This window comes from Copadichromis virginalis, linkage group LG23 (genome assembly GCF_057382275.1).
Source record: "Copadichromis virginalis isolate Kocher_CV1m ecotype Utaka linkage group LG23, C_Virginalis_male_GT1.1, whole genome shotgun sequence".
Lineage (NCBI taxonomy): Eukaryota > Metazoa > Chordata > Actinopteri > Cichliformes > Cichlidae > Copadichromis > Copadichromis virginalis.
Window position 1 is genome coordinate 25,658,740 of NC_140639.1, and position 19,043 is coordinate 25,677,782.

Here is a 19,043-nt window from a genome sequence, read left to right on the forward strand (position 1 = left end):
GACTCCGGTCAGTTCGTCAGCACATGCTCTGAGAACCTTTCCATGTATTCCATCAGGACCTGCCGCCTTCCTGGGATTCACTGACCTTAGAACACACCTCACTTGGTGCTCCCTAAGTGTTAGTGTGCCAGTGCTGGGGGCGGGTGGAAGTGGTGTGGCAGCTGAGGGCTTGGTCGTCTCAAAGCGGGCGAAGAAACGGTTTAGATCCTCAGCCAGTGAGGCATCAGTCCTAGATGTTGCCTGGTTATTGCTTCTGTAGTTGGTAATGTGATTGATCCCCTGCCACATTTTTCTGGGGTCGTTGTCAGCAAAGTGATCTTCAATCCTCCTCCTATAGGCAGCCTTAGCTTTCCTGATGCCTCTACTCAGGTCTGCCCTGTCCCCTGACTTGAAGGCAGTGTTGCGGCTTTTTAGGAGGGATTGCACATAATAAATAAACACTCGGTTGATGTTACCCTCCCGTAACTGATAGAAGACGCTCCTGTCCAAACACGGTGACATACCAATGCTATTCCACTGTTTTTCACCACATTAGCACCACGCCACCTAACATTAGGTTTTTTTGCTAATTCCCAGATAGACACTGCTGTGTCATGAACATGTTACTCAACCAAACAGTTTTACTTACCTATACTAACCCTGGTATCCACGACAAACTTCATCAATATTTAATTTAATAGTTATTTTATACTTTTACTGAAACTTTCCAGGAAAAATGCTACCTGGGCTACTTTTGCACTTATATTTAATTAGGCTGTGCCTGTGGGTATAATGCTGCTGGCGCCTTGTTTCAATAGATTTATATTTCAAATTAGGAAGTGTATCATCTATTTATTTATTTATTCCTGCCTTGTCCCCTCTGCTGCTGTAACAATGTGAATTTCTGAACTCTGGGACTAATAAAGGCTATCTCATCTCATCTTATCTTATCTGCTTCATTAGCTCATTAGAAAAGAAGGATGGAAAATATGTAATTATCACACATTTTCTTGAAATGTTATTTAATTTTGAGGCCACATATCGCTGCTCCTACTACAATGACTACTTACTCGTGATGTCCACACAGGTTTGTTTCCATGTCCACAAACTGAATATAATCCCTGCCTTAAGCTCAGTCAGTAAAACTCTGGCTAAACAGAAAGCAGTAAAGAAAAATAGGATCTGCAGGCTCGCTTTGATGGTTTCCTGTACGTTTATGCACATTACTGACTTCATAATGTCTGATCTTAAGTCCCTAAATGCTTTTAAAGACATTTTCTTCATGAAGCACATCTTTATAGACCACAGTGCAAACAGCCCAAGCACCTGCAGGTGCTGCAGTCTGGATATGAATGTTTCTAACTGCTGCTTTATTAGATTCATGCTCAGCTTAATAAAACAGGCAGCAAACGTCTTGTCCATTTGGCTCTTTTTAAACTGCTCTGTTAGCAGACTGTGTGAACTCCTGCTGTTGCTATTTTTCACACTGTGGCAGTCACTCTACTTTGCATTTACAAGTCAGATGTTCGGCGTTGCCAAAACAATTTTCCACATAAAGACAATGAAGGGTGTTTTGATCCGGCTTTTAGCTCCTCTGGATTCTCATGGATCTTGCTGTGACCTCAGAGGCCCCTGCATGAAAATAACTCCCTGTCAGTTTCTACATCATCATCATGTTGGCTCCTTGTGAAGGCAAATTAACTGTGAACCAAAACAAACCAACCCAGCCCTCGCCCCTCCCTCTCTCTCTGCCTCTCCTGCTGCTGTTTTGGCTCTGTTTGTTTGTGATCAACAAAATGATTCATCTGAGCGCTCAGACACATCCGAGCCGACCCCTGGTCACAGCTTTTGCGTCACTCACGCAATTTAGCACCGAGGTAAACACCTCAGAGGCGGACAAACGGAAATGCAAGAACAGGCACTTCATGTGTTATTTCTATTCACTTTCTGCACTTTTTTATGCAGGAGTGTCAAAGCCGAGCAAAACTCGCTGAATCCAGATTATGTTCAACCGTATTTGAAAAACATCCAGTAGAGACAACGAGCAACTTTCACAAACCCCGCTGTGAATTTGAGTAAACGCCGATGAAAATAGGTTTTACACTCTTTAAAATATTTTGCAAAGAAAGTGAAACGTGAGCACAAAGTGCACCGAGGCGGCTCAGTGCTGCGGTCACTAACAGCGGGGAGCTCCTCTTCGGGGAAATCGTGATTTACGCACCGCGCGTCGCAGGGTGGACAGATCCACTTTATTAAGAGGGAAGTGCATCTGTCTCCATCACATCGCATCAGATCCACGTCCACTCTCTTACCGTGTCGGGTGGCCGAGCACAGCCGGCAAGAGGCGGTGAGGAGGAGGAGGCACAGAGCTGCCCAGAGCCGCGGTGACCGCATGGTACATCCAACATCCATCGGAGCGAGGAGGGGAGAGCCGCCGCCGCCGCTGCGCTTCTACCAGCTCTCCATGTCAGAGGAGAAGCTGCTGCTGGAGGAGGGATGGAGAGGAAGAGTGAGGCTGAGAGACAGAGACGCAGAGAGAAAGAGAGAGCGAGGAGGGATGGGTGGATAATCCGAGCCACAGGAGGCGCTAAACTGCAAAAACTAAAGGAAACATCATTAAAAGCGTCATTAAATCCAGAGTTTAAGTAGAAACAGCAGACGTAAAACTGCAAGAGGTGTCCGTAATATTTAGAAAATGTGCAAATTAGATGCATAATAAAAAAAATACAGGATGACTTAGTGGGGCTAACGTCATCATCTCTGACACTGTTTTTCAAACACACGCAAGTGTTTGCCATAGCCTGTATATAAAAGATGGACGTGGCCACGTGACATCAAACGTGGCTGTTTTGAACTCAATTTTTAAGCTTTAATTATGTTTTCAGCCCTGTTCTTTTGTTGTCTTTTTTAATGTCACCATAAGTGACCATATTTGGACAAGCAGGTGCAGTGCTACGTTATTAGCTAATGCTTGAAAGCTTGGTTAGCAAGGTGCCCACTCCACATCACATTTTTGATTTCCACGATCCTGCCTGACCTTCACAGCACTATTCACACACTCGTCCTTCAAAGTTACCCCTACTTCTCTTTTCTTTGTACTATCAATCACATCACAAGTGATTGTTTTAAATTCATTTAATCGAGGGCTAAAGTTTCTATCCAGAGCTTTTAAGGCTCATTTGCAAAAATATGTGAACGGTTTTAAAGTCATCTGAACCACTTGAGATGTTTAAGGGTTAGAAAAACACATAAATGCATAAACACTGAAAATATCCTCCTCTGTGTACCATGCATGTATTCGTTTGATCAAACTTGTTAAAATTATAAGTTTAAAAAGCTTTGAAAATTGTAATATTCAACAAAATGACAATAAAAACAACAAACTTATTCAATATGTTTTAACCAGCAGCCACAATTCTTTCTAATTTCACTTATTTCAGCATTCTTGCTTGTTTTTCACCTAATTTTTGTAATTTCAGGTGATTTATTTTGATGAATTCCCCAACAGGATTGTAATTGACTTTCTAACAGAGCCCATGAGACTAAAAGCAGGATTAAGGAGTGCCTTCTTCTTGCTGCATCTTGATATGGCTCATAAGTCCTCCTCATGCTGCCAAGAAACTGTCCGGCACTTGGCAGAGCGGCACATCCAGCTCCTCGCTGCATTTTATTAAAACAGAGGAGGTGAAATTCAATTACTGCAGCCTCTCCTGCAGCATGAAACATTCACATTTACCTCCACTCCGTGTTTACCGACTCCACCAACAAGAAAGTAATAAAAACAGGGCGAGACAGAAGAGATTTTAAACATTTTTTTCCAAAGTTTCTTCTACACAATTTCATTTCATAAGAAAGACATGAGGTCTTGAAGTAGTGCAGCTTTTTCGTCCGATATAATCGAACACAATTACAGCAAGATCAGATTTAAAACCTAGAATCATCCACACACAAGAAAAGACATTTTTATAAAAGGATTCAACCCACTCTCACTCCCACTCGATCACCTCAGAATCAGCTCATTTTATATAAAGTACAGTAACTTCAGTATATTTAATGTTACAGGTCCCTCGACGTGCATCATGGCATTATTTTTCCAGCATTTTTGATCTGTTCAAATTTCACAAGAACATATACACATTTAAGCTCTGCTCAGAACTGCAACAGAGCCAAATATACACCCAAAATCCAGTATCCCTGGAAAGCTCCAATCTGATTTAAATTGGTGACAAACATAAATAACATGTAAACATGATCAGGTGAGTCTGAGGTACAGGTGGGAACATCTGGTTCATATATCGCTAAGAGAGGACCACTGATCTCGATGCACTGAAAGTTAATTTGTTGCATTATTATATTTCTAAATCATTATACACAACATGTGAACTTCATGCGTCTCTGTTGGCATGTCGAAGTGTTCTTGGGCAAGACACTGAATCTCAAACTGCTCCCACACAGTACTGGAGTGTAAGTGTGTGAGATGGTGAAAAAGTGCTTAAAGGGGAGAGAATAAACCAATGTATGAATGTGGCTCAGAGTGTTAAAAGTTATTTCAACTGCAGAAGGAATCACGACTAGAAGACAAGCCTGGTATCCAAATGTAAGGAAAAAAGGAGACTTTTCATATCCTAAAACTTTTTTTAACAGGCCGCCTGTCACGCATGGTGATAATGTCCCTTAGAAGTTGACCCAAAGTGCACATTTGAAAGTTTTCACCAGCGAATCATCAGAAAACAGATCAATAGAAACAAGATTTACTCTTCAGATTTACACCCACTCAAAGTGCCACAAACTGATTTGGCTGCAGTTTTTAAAAAACTATTTAAATGTGCTTTTCAGCCCTGATAACGTCATGTGTACTCGAAGCTATGAAAGATCCAAAACACTAAAATACTGGTTGAATTTTGCCTGGTTTCATTAAATATACCAAAGTTACTATATACTTTAAGAAAGTGTTGATTCTGAGGGGGTCAGGTGATTTTAAAAGATATGTTTTTTTGGCATTTAAATCACAAATAAAGCACTGCAGATTTGCAGAAGATTTTAAAATAATGCAGTCGTTCACTGAGAATGACATGTCTGTATAATCCTTTATTCCCGATCAGCTGTGGCTGTCCCAGCTCTAGTCAACGACCAGCGTGCTCCTCACGGTGGGAAACAACTCGAAGAAACCCTGAAGAAGCGAGAAGAAGCAGAAAACAGGAAGTGACAGCAAAGTTTAATATCACTAAGATTTTTTAAAGTAGATGAAAAAGCACAATAACAGGTAAAAATATAACCTAAAAGAACTCTGTCAAATGCCAGCAATGAGATCACTTAATTTGATTCTAATGCCACAGCTGGACAGTTCAAACCTGACATATTCTGACTAGAACTGTGACAAACGGATATTTCGTTGTCAGCTCAGGCACTCATGACTATTTATCTCAGTAACTTAGGAGTTGACAAGTAGACATACATTAGTAAAGCACCATGGAGGTTCTCAAAATATTAACAATGTAAAGAGAAATGTAAGTTTATAAAATGTTCAATAATTGGCTTATACAGGCTTAAAAATGACTGAACAGGCCCCAGATTGAGAGCCTTGGTTTGAACAGACAGAAAGATAAAAAAATAGCATAAAGCGCTTTTCCAAACTCAAATAAACAACAGCAAATAAAACATGGCATAATCAATAAAAAAAGGTTTAAATCAATTTAATAAAATATGTAGCTTGTGCGGTGTAGCGAGGATGGGGGCGATGTGGTGTTTTGTTTCGATTGAGATAGCAGAGATGGATGGGCAGCGGCTCCAAACATGATGAGTCCAAAGCATGGAAGCATATATATATATAAAAACATAAAAACATAAAATGGGACCAAGGACTAAGCCTTGGGGAACTCCACATGAGAGGTGGCTGAGGATGAGGAAAATTCTGTCTTTACAAGATAAAGGGATCTGTTTGATAAGCAGGAGCAAGGCAAGAGACGTCTCCATTAAACAGAAACCAAAAAGCCAAAAGATGTAAGACAAAGTTAAAGTGTTACATCTGAGAAGTTGAGGCCAGTGTCTGTATGTTAAAGTTTATTTAAGCAACTTTCAAAAGTAGCTGCAGACTTACGACAAAGTACTGAAACAATGATAAGAACAATTAAAGTCAGTTGTGTTTTACCATGTAACCATCACTTTTGGTATTTATACTTCATTAATCACGTCCTTTATAGAAAACATAAATTTACAAGGTCATGAATTAGGGGAGACACACAAATCTTACCTAAGCAACAGAGAATGTTTGGATTAAACTGCTGATGAAGCTGCCAGATCTTGCAGGAAATCCAAACTTTATGAAGCTATTATGTGTGTGAATTCAAAAGTAAAACCAGCTGGTCTATTAATTAGCTCTACATAATTCACACCCAATTTGATCTGTTACCTTGAAAAGGGTGGTGCTCTGCAGGACACTGGATGTACAACACATCTCCCTGATGGAGTGCATGGAGAGCTGCGGGGAGCCGATGTCCACCACGGGGACGCCGAGACGGGCCGCCAGGATGGGACCGATGGTGGTTCCACAGGGGCTGTCGTTACGGACCATCACGTCCTACAAGAAGACCAACAGGAACGCTCAGACTATTAAGTTAGAGTAAAAATAAAAACTGCCTCTAGTGGGTATTAAGAGGCACTGCAGGTCAAGGAGCAAGGAAAGGTGAAACGAGTTACACTATATAAAACAGCAAAGTGCATTAATAACGCTCATGAATTGAAATGAGAATAGTGTAAATAAATTTGGTGTGACCACCTTTATTCTTCAGCACAGTCTGAACTCTCTTACTCATTTCTTTAAGTAATCGATAGTTTTTTATTCCTGCCAAGTCTTCTTTTGTCCTCCAATTCTCCAGTTTCCTCAGATTTTTTTAGTGTGTCCTTATATGTCAAGTTTTCAGCTAATAGCTCTTTAGGAATCACCTTGTTGGTACAAAAATATTATTTTATGTCCGTCAAACTGTGTTAACTTTGGTATTTCATAAATTCAAATAAAGAAAGGAGAACAAATAATGTGCTTTTGTGACAGGCTGCTAGTAACAGATTGCATTTAAACTCGGTCCTTTACCCAGTGGTCCTTTTGTCTGATTATTTTACAAATACATTCCACTTCAATAAAATGACATTCTTGGGTCGATCCATTTGTCACATTTTATTTTATTGTTTAAATCGAACCTGATGCTGCCACAGTCTCTTCCTCACAGTGAGGGATACAGCTTATTAACGTAACACTAGTATCCATTGGTATCAGTAATGGAACTGGAGAAGCTGGATCTTTGCAACTAATTCCAGGACATAACATGTAAACATCTGGAAAAATCTGGAAATGTGCTTTTATACAAATACTGGTATCACAGAAAACAAGCTGAGTTCTTCATGAATTACAGTGACATAAACGCCACCGTTTTAATTCCTGTTTCTTAACTTTTACTGCAAACAGTCTTCTACAATCACACAAATGCCATCACTCAGTTCTCAATTTACCTGCAGCGGCACGTTGACCTTGCTGGCCACCTCTCTGACAATGGAGGCGGTGACAGCCGTAGTTGCGTAACGCTGGTTGCTGTTGAACTTGATTACCGGGCCCTTAAACAAAAAAACAAACAAACAAAAAAAAAAAAAAAAAATCACACAGGAAATCAACCACCTGGTGAGTCTCCTAAACTTTAAATAGCAATTAAATTGACTCACCTTGTGAAAAGCCGGCCGGTGGTTCTCCTCATGTTTCTCCCTGAGAGGAAACAAAATTAAAAACATATCAAACTAGAATACAAATGAAGACCAGCGATTACAGGTTTTATCTGATCTTAATGATCTAAAACGCCTTCTTTTTCTCGAATGACCGTTTAGTGCAAATGTCTGAGAGCACGTAATCTCATGCTGATACTGACTGGTAGTTGGGGTGCACGGCGTGCGCCATGTCAGCGCTGATCATGAAGGAGAGCGGCGCCGCCTGCTGGAAGGCGGTGAGGTTGGAGGGGGAGGAGGCGAGGCGGCTGAGAATGAGCTCTGTCAGGTTGGACTGAGCGCCCTGAGCGCTCTCTGATCCCACCTACAGGAAACAGGCCACACTGTAAAAAATACACCCAGGTAGTTTCACCTGCAGGCGATGACATCATTCTTCATCGCTCTGCTGGTTGTTTTCACGTTTTTTCACGTGAGATATCCAGAGCAAACAGCAGCTTCGCATCATCTCAGAATCACCTGCAGAGGAGCTTTTAATTATTATTATTATTACTGTTTAATTATGAGACACTAAAGCTGCTGTTTGCCTGCTTCTCTGGTATTCTGGCTGCCCCACACTGGCCCAGTCTCCTCTCTAAAAGCTTGGTGGACTCACCTCCTCGTTGTCGTACAGAGTGATCATACGGACGTTGGGATCTTTAGCCAGAGAGTCTGCTGTGCAGGACTCCATCAGCCCCTGAGCAAGAAAGAGGAAGTGAGGACTGAGAAACGTGGCTCGGTGTGATTAAAAACCTCCGTCTGCTTTGTGAGATATGTGAAAAACATTTGGGAGAGTCTTTGTGAGGAAGAAATTAGCACGAGTTCATTTAACTGAATCCCAGCTTAATGCCAGTTATTTACATTTTCATTCAGAGCATTCAAATGTTAAAGCTTTTAAAGTAAATCTTTCCATTATTTTTAAACTAAACAACAGAACAAAACACATTTGCTGCATTTAATGTTGAAGAACTATAAATAAACTGAAAATATACATATAAAGGGTTTTTTTCAAGCAGTGGGAACAAAATGAAAGACACAAGAAGAAAAAGAGAAATAAATCCTTTTTCTTTTTCTGGCCTGGTAGTAAAAGTGAAATTGTGCTTGCAGCAGGTGGAAAAGCGACTGACCCGCAGGGCGCAGTAGCAGCTGTGCAGGTTGTCCAGACGAGGAGAGTAAATGAACTCCTCGTACACGCCTCCTAAAGCCTGCAGAGACAAGAGAGGAAGGCGCCGACTCATGTTTTGTTACTAGACTTACAGAACATAAACGGTCAGATTTAAAAAAAACTTTAAACTCTGTTCAATCTCATATACATAACTCACACTGGTACAAAGAGACTGTAAGTACCATCATAACTCTCCACTGTTTCAAAGGAGCTTGCAAAGAAAGGCGTCTGGACTTCTTTAAATTACTTGAAGACGTTTCACCTCTCATCCGAGAAGCTTCTTCAGTTCTAAGGTCAAATGGTGGAGAGTCCCAGATATAAACCTAGTGGGAGTGACCCCCCCACAGAGGGACAAAAGGACCCCCTGATGATCCTCTCAGTTCCTTAGAACTGAAGAAGCTTCTCGGATGAGAGGTGAAACGTCTTCAAGTAATTTAAAGAAGTCCAGACGCCTTTCATGCAAGCTCCTTTGACTACGATGACCTGGATGACTAAGAACCTTCACAGACATATCTCCACTGTTTCAAATATAGTCACCAACGCTGCACAAATTTTACTCCAGCAAGTAGTCCCTATCAAACATGCCTGGAATAAGTGAGCAGAATGAGAGTCTGCCCTTTCGACCCTCTTTCATAAAACTGTTGAGGAGTTTCATTTAAACCGAGGCTGGAAGTCTCACAGAGTCCTCGAGGTGAAAAACAGAGTGTGAGGAGAAGCTCCTGTATGCCTTATAGTGTGTTTGAATCTGGAAGACTGCTTTCTCTCATCTGATCAATATCACTAAAATTAGAAATCCTGTCTCAGAGTGATGCTGAAAAAAATAACTGGTACATTTATTACTTCATTGTAACATCTTATCATTATGAAGCTGTTCTAAAAGCTCTCTGAAAAGCCTCCGGTTGATCCCAAACACATCAAAGAACTGAATTTAAAATCCTTCTTCTCACACACACTACTCTGAAAAGCCTCGAGTCCCCATCATTTCTTTACATTTTGCTTCCAGACTTTGCTGTAATTTTGAAAGTGCTTGTAAGCAACAATTCTCCCAACTTTCTGAAGCTCTTTCAAAGTGTTTCTTTGGACAGCTGTTGCTTTTTCAGTCCAATCGTTGTACCTTACCATTTTTAGTTAATCCTTAACGCTGACCTATGAATCATTCAAGCATGAAAAGGGTACCTTACTCAATTATCAACTTAGCAAAGAGCCAATTTTGAATTGTATCTTCATGCAGAAAAACACAATTTGTTACCATTTCTTTAGTTGAATCTATGAAAAATCCCAAACACAACACAGTTTGACAGACATGAAATAGTATTTTTCACCAGCGAGGTGATTCCCAAAGAGCGGTTAGCTGAAAACTTGGTGTCTCTCAGCATGGTGTGCAGCGTGTCCTTAAAAAAAAACAATTGAGGGACCCGTACAAGTGGAGGACAAAAAAAAGAAAAAGAAAAAAAGAAGTGGCATATTTCTGCATGCTTCAATAAATTGCTGCGCGCATTTCATACGTTCTTAGCAAAAATATAAAGATATGAGGGGTGACTCAAGACTTTTGCACAGTACTGAATAATCAGAGCCCATCATTTCTTGTCTAAACTGTATCACATCAACAGAGCACTTCGCTCTCAGACTGCAGGCTTACTTGTAGTTCCTGGATATTTAAAAGTAGAATGGGAGGCAGAGGCTTCAGCTTTTAGGCCCCTCTTCTCTGGAATAAGCTCCCAGTTTGGACTCAGGAGACAGACACCATCTCTACTTATAAAATTAGGCTTACGTTTATAAGCTTCTCTCTCTCTATCGGTAGGTCTTTACAGTATGAAGCACACTGCTGAGAACCGGTGCTCTAAAAACTATACTCAAATTAATCTAACTTACTGGAATAAAATCAGAGCCATAGAAGCTCCATCTCAACTTGTTTTATTCACACATCTGAAATGAAACCTGACATAAGATGTTTTAGAGTTTTAGTCGCTTTAAGTTTCTCTGAAATGCCTGCAGAGTCAACCTGAGCTAACTGTGCAGACATCGCTCTCCTTCCTTTGTTGTGACAGATACTTAAGCCTACTAATGCAATTGATGGCATTTTCAAGCTAAATCTTGAGTGTGCCCAAGCCTCAGTCTGCCTTCATTTATCAGTTCGTCCACATTTCTCTTCATGCTGGTTCTTCTTGGCAGTCAAACACATGATCATTTTGGATCTACTGACCTGATTCAAACAAATTCTGCATGTGTTTGTCTTGGATTCTGTGCCAGCTGTCATAAAACTGATTAAACTAAAGACATCGGCCGACTTCCTGGGATCATCACTGCATTGAAAGTGACAGGAAGTCAATGGTTTACTCGCGGACTCACCGCAGGCTGCGTGTCAGCCAGACACAGCTCAAAGTCCAGCAGAGCTTCTGGCTCGACTCCCAGCTCCGAGCACAGCACCTTCACCAGCGCTGGGTGGTGTTTCTCCGCCTGAGGAAGGGACACAAAGCACAACGCAGCATCTTTAAGACTCATGTTTGTGATGTCAGCTGAAAGTACGCGGTTTATCTTTAGCTTTCAGACACCAAATCTGATAGATTATCTTTTCTTATTCCAGAGATTACTCAGGCCTCAAAATGATCTAAATATTTGGCATTTCCCAGCTTCTGCAGGCCAAGGTATCTCAGCATTTTAAGGTATCTGAAAGAGCTTTTAATACCAATTTTTTACCCAAATTTTGGATGAATGAATGTAATCCCATTCAGGGCTTTTTACAGATCTGTAGGTTGGGGTTACCGTGCTGGCAGCAGAGGAGGCGTCTCCAGAGGACGCCGAGCCTGTCTCCAGTTCCTCCTGGACGGCAGTGGCGATGATGGGCACACTGAGACAGATGAAACATACCGACTATAAACCAAAGCTCATCTCAAAGTCACATCAATGATGGACTAAAAATAGAACAAGAAAAGGCAATGACACACAGGCTTCCCTGCCTATCTATGACATCACGCAGATCCAAGGGTAGAATAGAAGCCCGAAATAAAGTGTTCACGGGGATTAGGTTTTATTATTTGTGCCTGTGTCCATGTTTAATATGAGCTTCCACTGTAACAAATTCAATAAAAGTGGTGCATTTCATAGAAGTGTTGCGTTTAGTAACTGACAGGTGGTTCTCCTTGTTGGGCCCGAAGGAGTCGTTGATGTCCCGCTGCAGGTGGATGGCCAGGTGAGGGATCCTGAGCAGAGGCCTGGAGACGTGAACGAGTCGATTCACCAGCTTCCCGCCACTCTGAAGTAAAAAATATGGAGTTTCCATCATATCAAAAGGACATTACATAAACTAACTGTGGGCCACATTTAGCTTGGAAAACAGGATCCCAGTTTACGGTTCTACATTGATTTGTTAATTATTTTCTGGCCAAAGTTGAACAGGGATTCCTGCATGCACACATTAAGAGGAAATCAACAGTATGGATCATGTAATCAGAAACAGTTGTGAATATGTCACTGTTGTCGAAGCTCCTACTGATTGTTATATTGTTTTTTTTCCCCTCAACGGACTCAACAGAAGATGATCCCACGCTGCTTCAATAATGTTAAGGTGACTGATAGTGGTCTTTGAAAAAGGTATTGCCTGTCTGAATTTTCTGAATCGTGCAGCTGCGTTTTTGTGATGTTTTGCTGTAAAAAGCGATTCGACTACTCATTTAAACGGGTTTACTGTTGTGTCACAGTCTGGCTCGAGCTGACAGCTGTAGGCGAGACATTTAGCCTCTCGTCCTCAGTGGTGCGCTCGATAAATGTCATCAAAAAAAGCAGCACCGAAGTTTGACATTTTATAGAGGAATGGGTCAAAGCTGATGGTCAGGCTCCGCATAGAAAGCAAACCAGTTTCCTGATTAGAAAGAAAATGGCTTCATGTTTTTGGTCATAAATTTACATACATTTTATTTTACAGAAAAATAGCTACATATTTATATCAAATTTAAGACCAAAACCTTACAATTGAGCCTTACAATGAATTTAACATTTCTGTAAGTTATATTCTGTACAGCTTAAAAAAAATAAAAAAAACAAACCCCAAAGAAAACCAGACAGCACAGATTTAATAGTAAGCCACAGAAGTAAACATAAAAACAATCACACTACCTTGACCATAACGCGGCCTGCGATGGTGAGATCACGGTCAAACCAGGTGTTCCAGATTCCGCCGCCGTAGCACTCCACGCCGACCTGCAGGCAGCCCTGCTTGGTCCTCTTAGACCTCGGCTTCACCTGGAAGCACAAACACAATCAATAATCTCACAATCAAAAAATAAACACAATCATGATTTTTCTTCCCTTCTTTTGGTACAAAGAATTTGGATGAGGTTGCCTCAGTTTTCAGATTATTCTAAGACCTTAAAATGACTAAAACAAAACCATGTTGGTTCTCCAGACAGACGCAGCATTTCCTTTGGCGTCCACCCTCCTAAACATGAGAGGAAGAAGCTGATAGTAAAATAAAAACCATTCCTCATGACTCTCGGCATCGGCTCAGCTTCACTCTCCTCATGTTTCAGCTCCTCCCCGCTATGGTTTGGCTTTGCATCCAGAGTGGAAGCAAAGAGCTGATACAGGTGAATGAGTGGGCGGAGTCTCACCCTGAGGCAGGGGCTGTCTGTGTGGGCGCCGATCATAGAGAAGCCGTTTCCCGGCAGGTAGCGTCCACCCACCGCAAAGGCAATGAGGCTGGAGAAGTTCCTGGTCACAAAGTACTGCAGAGAGAAGACGGGAAAGACGGCAAATTTATCCCCATTATGGTCTCCCTTGAAGCAAGTCCACCAATCAGAAACAACCTGCTTGTGATTGGTAGATTCAAATGGAGAGAGCAAATGGAAAACTATTTAAACAGCAGTTAACCTAACACGCATGTCTTTGCACTATAGGAGGAAACCTACAGATGCACATTTTTCAAAATAAAAGCTTCTGTTAGGAAGCTATTATGACAGGAAGCATCATGAAATTCAGCCATATGCAGATAAATTAAATACCCCCACTTTATTATAACTTAACAGAAATCTCAAACACAGTTTCAAAATAATGTGTTCTTATTCTTTTTCAAAATAAAAAATTCCGTTAGTTACAGTAACTTGTCAGGATGTGAAATGAAAGTCAGATATTCAAAGCAAAAGACCCTCAGCTGTTATAGAAATTCACCAGAATATCATAAAGGGTCATTTTTTCCTAAATAAAAGGTCCCCAGTTACTTTTGGGAAATTATGAGGACATTCAGACATATGCAAAACTTTGAAAATTAAATCCTTTGATTGTTGCAGAAAATGAATAAAATTATAGAAATTCACCAGGATAATTTTCCTTCGTATTAAAAGTCTACCTGACATACACATAACACACAAGGTAAAGGACTTCAGGATGTTAAAATACACATTTAATATTCAAAATAAAAGACCCTTAACTGTTATAGAAATTTACCAGGATACTTTAAAGGGTCTCTTTTTCCCAAAACAAAATCGAATGTCAGATTTTCAAAACAAAAGCCCCTAGACGTTTACAGACATTTATCATGATACTTCCAAAATAAAAGCCCTTGGATAGTTAGTGAACATGGTCAGATTTTACAAATACAAATTCTGAAATTTCAGCATATACAGGGAGTGCAGAATTATTAGGCAAATGAGTATTTTGTCCACATCATCCTCTTCATGCATGTTGTCTTACTCCAAGCTGTATAGGCTCGAAAGCCTACTACCAATTAAGCATATTAGGTGATGTGCATCTCTGTAATGAGAAGGGGTGTGGTCTAATGACATCAACACCCTATATCAGGTGTGCATAATTATTAGGCAACATCCTTTCCTTTGGCAAAATGGGTCAAAAGAAGGACTTGACAGGCTCAGAAAAGTCAAAAATAGTGAGATATCTTGCAGAGGGATGCAGCAGTCTCAAAATTGCAAAGCTTCTGAAGCGTGATCATCGAACAATCAAGCGTTTCATTCAAAATAGTCAACAGGGTCGCAAGAAGCGTGTGGAAAAACCAAGGCGCAAAATAACTGCCCATGAACTGAGAAAAGTCAAGCGTGCAGCTGCTAAGATGCCACTTGCCACCAGTTTGGCCATATTTCAGAGCTGCAACATCACTGGAGTGCCCAAAAGCACAAGGTGTGCAATACTCAGTGACATGGCCAAGGTAAGAAAGGCTGAAAGACGACCACCACTGAACAAGACACACAAGCTGAAACGTCAAGACTGGGCCAAGAAATATCTCAAGACTGGTTTTTCTAAGGTTTTATGGACTGATGAAATGAGAGTGAGTCTTGATGGGCCAGATGGATGGGCCCGTGGCTGGATTGGTAAAGGGCAGAGAGCTCCAGTCCGACTCAGACGCCAGCAAGGTGGAGGTGGAGTACTGGTTTGGGCTGGTATCATCAAAGAGGAGCTTGTGGGGCCTTTTCGGGTTGAGGATGGAGTCAAGCTCTACTCCCAGTCCTACTGCCAGTTTCTGGAAGACACCTTCTTCAAGCAGTGGTACAGGAAGAAGTCTGCATCCTTCAAGAAAAACATGATTTTCATGCAGGACAATGCTCCATCACACGCGTCCAAGTACTCCACAGCGTGGCTGGCAAGAAAGGGTATAAAAGAAGAAAAACTAATGACATGGCCACCTTGTTCACCTGATCTGAACCCCATTGAGAACCTGTGGGCCATCATCAAATGTGAGATTTACAAGGAGGGAAAACAGTACACCTCTCTGAACAGTGTCTGGGAGGCTGTGGTTGCTGCTGCACGCAATGTTGATGGTGAACAGATCAAAACACTGACAGAATCCATGGATGGCAGGCTTTTGAGTGTCCTTGCAAAGAAAGGTGGCTATATTGGTCGCTGATTTGTTTTTGTTTTGTTTTTGAATGTCAGAAATGTATATTTGTGAATGTGGAGATGTTAAATTGGTTTCACTGGTAAAAATAAATAATTGAAATGGGTATATATTTGTTTTTTGTTAAGTTGCCTAATAATTATGCACAGTAATAGTCACCTGCACACACAGATATCCCCCTAAAATAGCTAAAACTAAAAACAAACTAAAAACTACTTCCAAAAACATTCAGCTTTGATATTAATGAGTTTTTTGGGTTCATTGAGAACATGGTTGTTGTTCAATAATAAAATTATTCCTCAAAAATACAACTTGCCTAATAATTCTGCACTCCCTGTACAGTTGAGAGTGCAATCTTGTGCGAACCATTTAGATTTCTGTTCTACTACTTTTTACCCCACCTTGCTGGCTGGCTTGATGTCCCACTGCTCCGTCTCCTTGAGCTCGATGAACCCAGCCTCCAGCAGATGCCGGCGACATTCTTCAACCACTGCAGGGCGAGAAAGTGGAGGAAACATGAAGTTTATTTGGTTTTGTTAAAGTCAAACTGATCTATGCAGTCTGACTACATGCCTTACTGTCAGTTCTGGGCGTTGTTTGTCATGATTACTTTTCAACGCTGATTAAAGTACTGAGACAACAGAGACTGAGTTTTAGAGACCTCACTGTCACATTTAACTACTCCTCAGTAAATCAATGGGAGCCATTTTCTACTTTTCAGTTGTTTTTCAAACTAGTGAAAACTCAGATTTTGTTAAGCCTAAAATGAGGTAGAGATGAGTTTCAGAGCAAAGACATGACTTTAAAATGTCTATCTCTTCTCAACCAAGTGTGCGAAAGCTATTTAAAAGATGCTACCAATTCAATAATTAAATTACCAAAATAAACCAAAAAAAGTGCAAAACGTTATTACCTTTTGCACTTCATTCCCGTTAAGGAACTGAAAAATTATTTAAATTCTTTGGTTCTTTATTTGTTCTTGGGGATAGAGTTCAGAGGGCAAAGGCTGTAGACATGATGAAATATCTGTTCCATCTCAATCTTATCTCTCTGGCTCAAAGGTGATCTGAACTGCATCTCAGCTGGTTAATGCTGAAACATGAGGACCCGTTTATGCTCTGATTACAACAGAGAGACACTCGCCGTCTTTCCTATCAAACTCAACCTGCTGCCTTCTCTTCACTGATTCTCACTGGTTTTAAAGCACAAAAGCAACAAACTGTCAGCATAAAAAACTTGGTGGGAGGAAAAACAGGTGTCAAATTTAAAATTACACCACAAAGAAAAGAGTGGCATACCGTGGACTCCTATAATGCATGTGTCATGTACAACATACTGAACTGGATAGTATGTGACTGGAGCTGCTTTACTGAAGTTGTTTTACTTTCAGCTGCTTGTTAAACAAACTTTATTAAATGAGAAAACTTTCTCTTTAGAGACAGAAAATAAACCTCAGTTTCCAGCTGGGCATTTATTATAAGAGCAATGGTAAATTCAAATAACTGCTTAATTTTTCAATAATTTCAATAAAAATAATTTTCAATAATAATTTCAATAGATTTTTGTTAATTTAATGGTGTTTTTTCTTTATTACCTGTTTAAGTATTTTCCATGTATTTGTTTCAGTTTTTTGTAATTTTACCAGTTCTTTCTCAGAATTTTCCCCTTTTTTAATTTTGCCAATTTTCTTGTAAATGTCATCTTTTTCCTCATGAATTTGTAGGAGGATTTTTTTTCTAATGCATTTTTCATTTTTTTTCCATCTTGATAGAATTTTATTTATATCTTTTCTTATGAATTACAAGTTTTCCTTGTAAATTTGGTAGTTCTTTCCCTCAGAAATGGGTGGCAATGTTTACCACATGCACATTTTGTGTAAATTTGCAATATTAATCTTGAAATTTCCAAATTTATTTTCCTCAAATCTTTAGCCACCTCCAGCTCCTTCTTTTTTCCCCATTTATTCATTTTCCTTCTGTGGCTCTAATGTACTGCCAATACAAATATGCCAGTAAGACTCTCAATAAGCGAGCTACAACAGCCATGCACCAGTAACATTTTTAAGAAGTTGGACTTTTTCTTATTATGCTTACTAAGTACTGGACATGGTCGCCGAAGTAAAAGCCTGCCTCTGACAACACGGAGAAGGTTTGCAATAATACTTTACCTCATATAAACGGGTGCTGAGCTTCAACAGGACTTTAAATTCAAAGATTTATAAACGGAGTTTGGTTCGGTACAGTTTGGAACTTGGATAAAAAACATTCAACGCTGCCATGTACGTAAGTTCCGTATGATACATATTTTATTACATTTGAAGGGATAAATCCAGAGTTTTGCAGACTTTACCGTGATACGGAGACACTCCTCTGTTGACAAACTGCAGAAACTCTTTGGCTGCTGACTGCACGGCCTCTTTGGAGCTCTTCATGATCAGCGACTAAAGGGGGGAAAAGTATAAAAAGTGTGAAAACTGTGGGCAATAAAGAATAACTTGATCACAGTAAACGCGACAGCAAAGCTAGCAAGATCTTAGTAATCGTGACAAACAGCTAGCGCCTAATTTCAACTTCGGACTGTAAGTTGAGTTCTTATGTAGGATCTGTTTTTGTCCGATAATGGAACTAACTGTGTTTTGCTAGCTAACCTAATCGGGACACCCCGAGCTTTCAACGTCTTCTTCGTCACTCTTTTTTTCTTTTTCTTTTGCGACTAAAGTGAGGAAGCACCGCCTCCACGTGACGGCTCCACAGTAATCATTGTTATGGCACTTACCTGCATTAACCGGACTTTGATATTCTGAAATGGTACAAAGAAGACGAGCAACGACAGATTAGCTGACAGCGGCGGAGAAAGGAGCAGAGTCACAAACAGCGCAGCAGCGACACCCAGCGGCCAGGAGGCGCAATGGAACTCTCACAGGACTCCGCTTTCAGACTAATTCCTTCATTTAATTATTAATATCAGTCATTACACTTTGTACTGGGTCACTTTTGTGATATATTTTACTTTATTATACCCTGAATTGAAATTTTTAGGTACACTTTGCTAGTACCAAATTGGAGCCACTTTTTTTTGCCTTTGGAGCTGCTTCAATTCTTCATAGCATAGATTCAACAAGGTACTAAAAACATGACAGCATCACACAGATGCTGCAGATTTGTCAGCTGCACATCCATGATGACAATCTTTTGTTCCACCACATACCACAGGTGCTCTATTGTGGAGGTTATTTTAGTACAGTTAGCTTATGTTCAAGAAACTAGTTTGACATGATTTAAGCTTTGTGACATTTTCTCCCTCATAAATGCAGCT

At 40.4% G+C, this 19,043-nt stretch overlaps 2 protein-coding genes across 6 annotated transcripts in view; both read right to left on the reverse strand.

Moving 5' to 3' along the window:
* ptprnb (protein tyrosine phosphatase receptor type Nb) overlaps window positions 1-3,704 on the reverse strand; it is a 62,746-nt gene extending 59,042 nt beyond the window's left edge. For all 4 annotated transcript variants that reach the window (XM_085447350.1, XM_085447349.1, XM_085447351.1 and 1 more), the window contains exon 1: window positions 2,292-3,704. In XM_085447350.1, the coding sequence (XP_085303476.1) occupies window positions 2,292-2,391 (100 nt within the window). In that variant the 5' untranslated portion in view covers window positions 2,392-3,704. The remainder of the gene's footprint in view (window positions 1-2,291) is intronic.
* A 74-nt stretch (window positions 3,705-3,778) lies between these two features.
* Window positions 3,779-18,605, reverse strand: dnpep (aspartyl aminopeptidase). 2 transcript variants are annotated; one of them, XM_085447352.1, is made up of 15 exons: window positions 18,504-18,605; window positions 18,078-18,168; window positions 16,130-16,218; window positions 13,495-13,608; window positions 13,001-13,126; window positions 12,016-12,140; window positions 11,651-11,735; window positions 11,237-11,344; window positions 8,850-8,927; window positions 8,339-8,419; window positions 7,890-8,050; window positions 7,690-7,729; window positions 7,483-7,584; window positions 6,389-6,556; window positions 3,779-5,149 (listed from the first exon to the last, which is right to left on the reverse strand). In XM_085447352.1, exons 1-15 carry the CDS (start codon window positions 18,507-18,509, stop codon window positions 5,099-5,101), a joined length of 1,425 nt encoding a protein of 474 aa, XP_085303478.1. In that variant the 5' UTR covers window positions 18,510-18,605; the 3' UTR covers window positions 3,779-5,098. The 2 variants fall into 2 exon arrangements, with proteins under 2 accessions (XP_085303478.1, XP_085303479.1); XM_085447353.1 differs by lacking the exon at window positions 18,504-18,605 and adding an exon at window positions 18,376-18,440.
* Window positions 18,606-19,043: the final 438 nt, after the last annotated feature.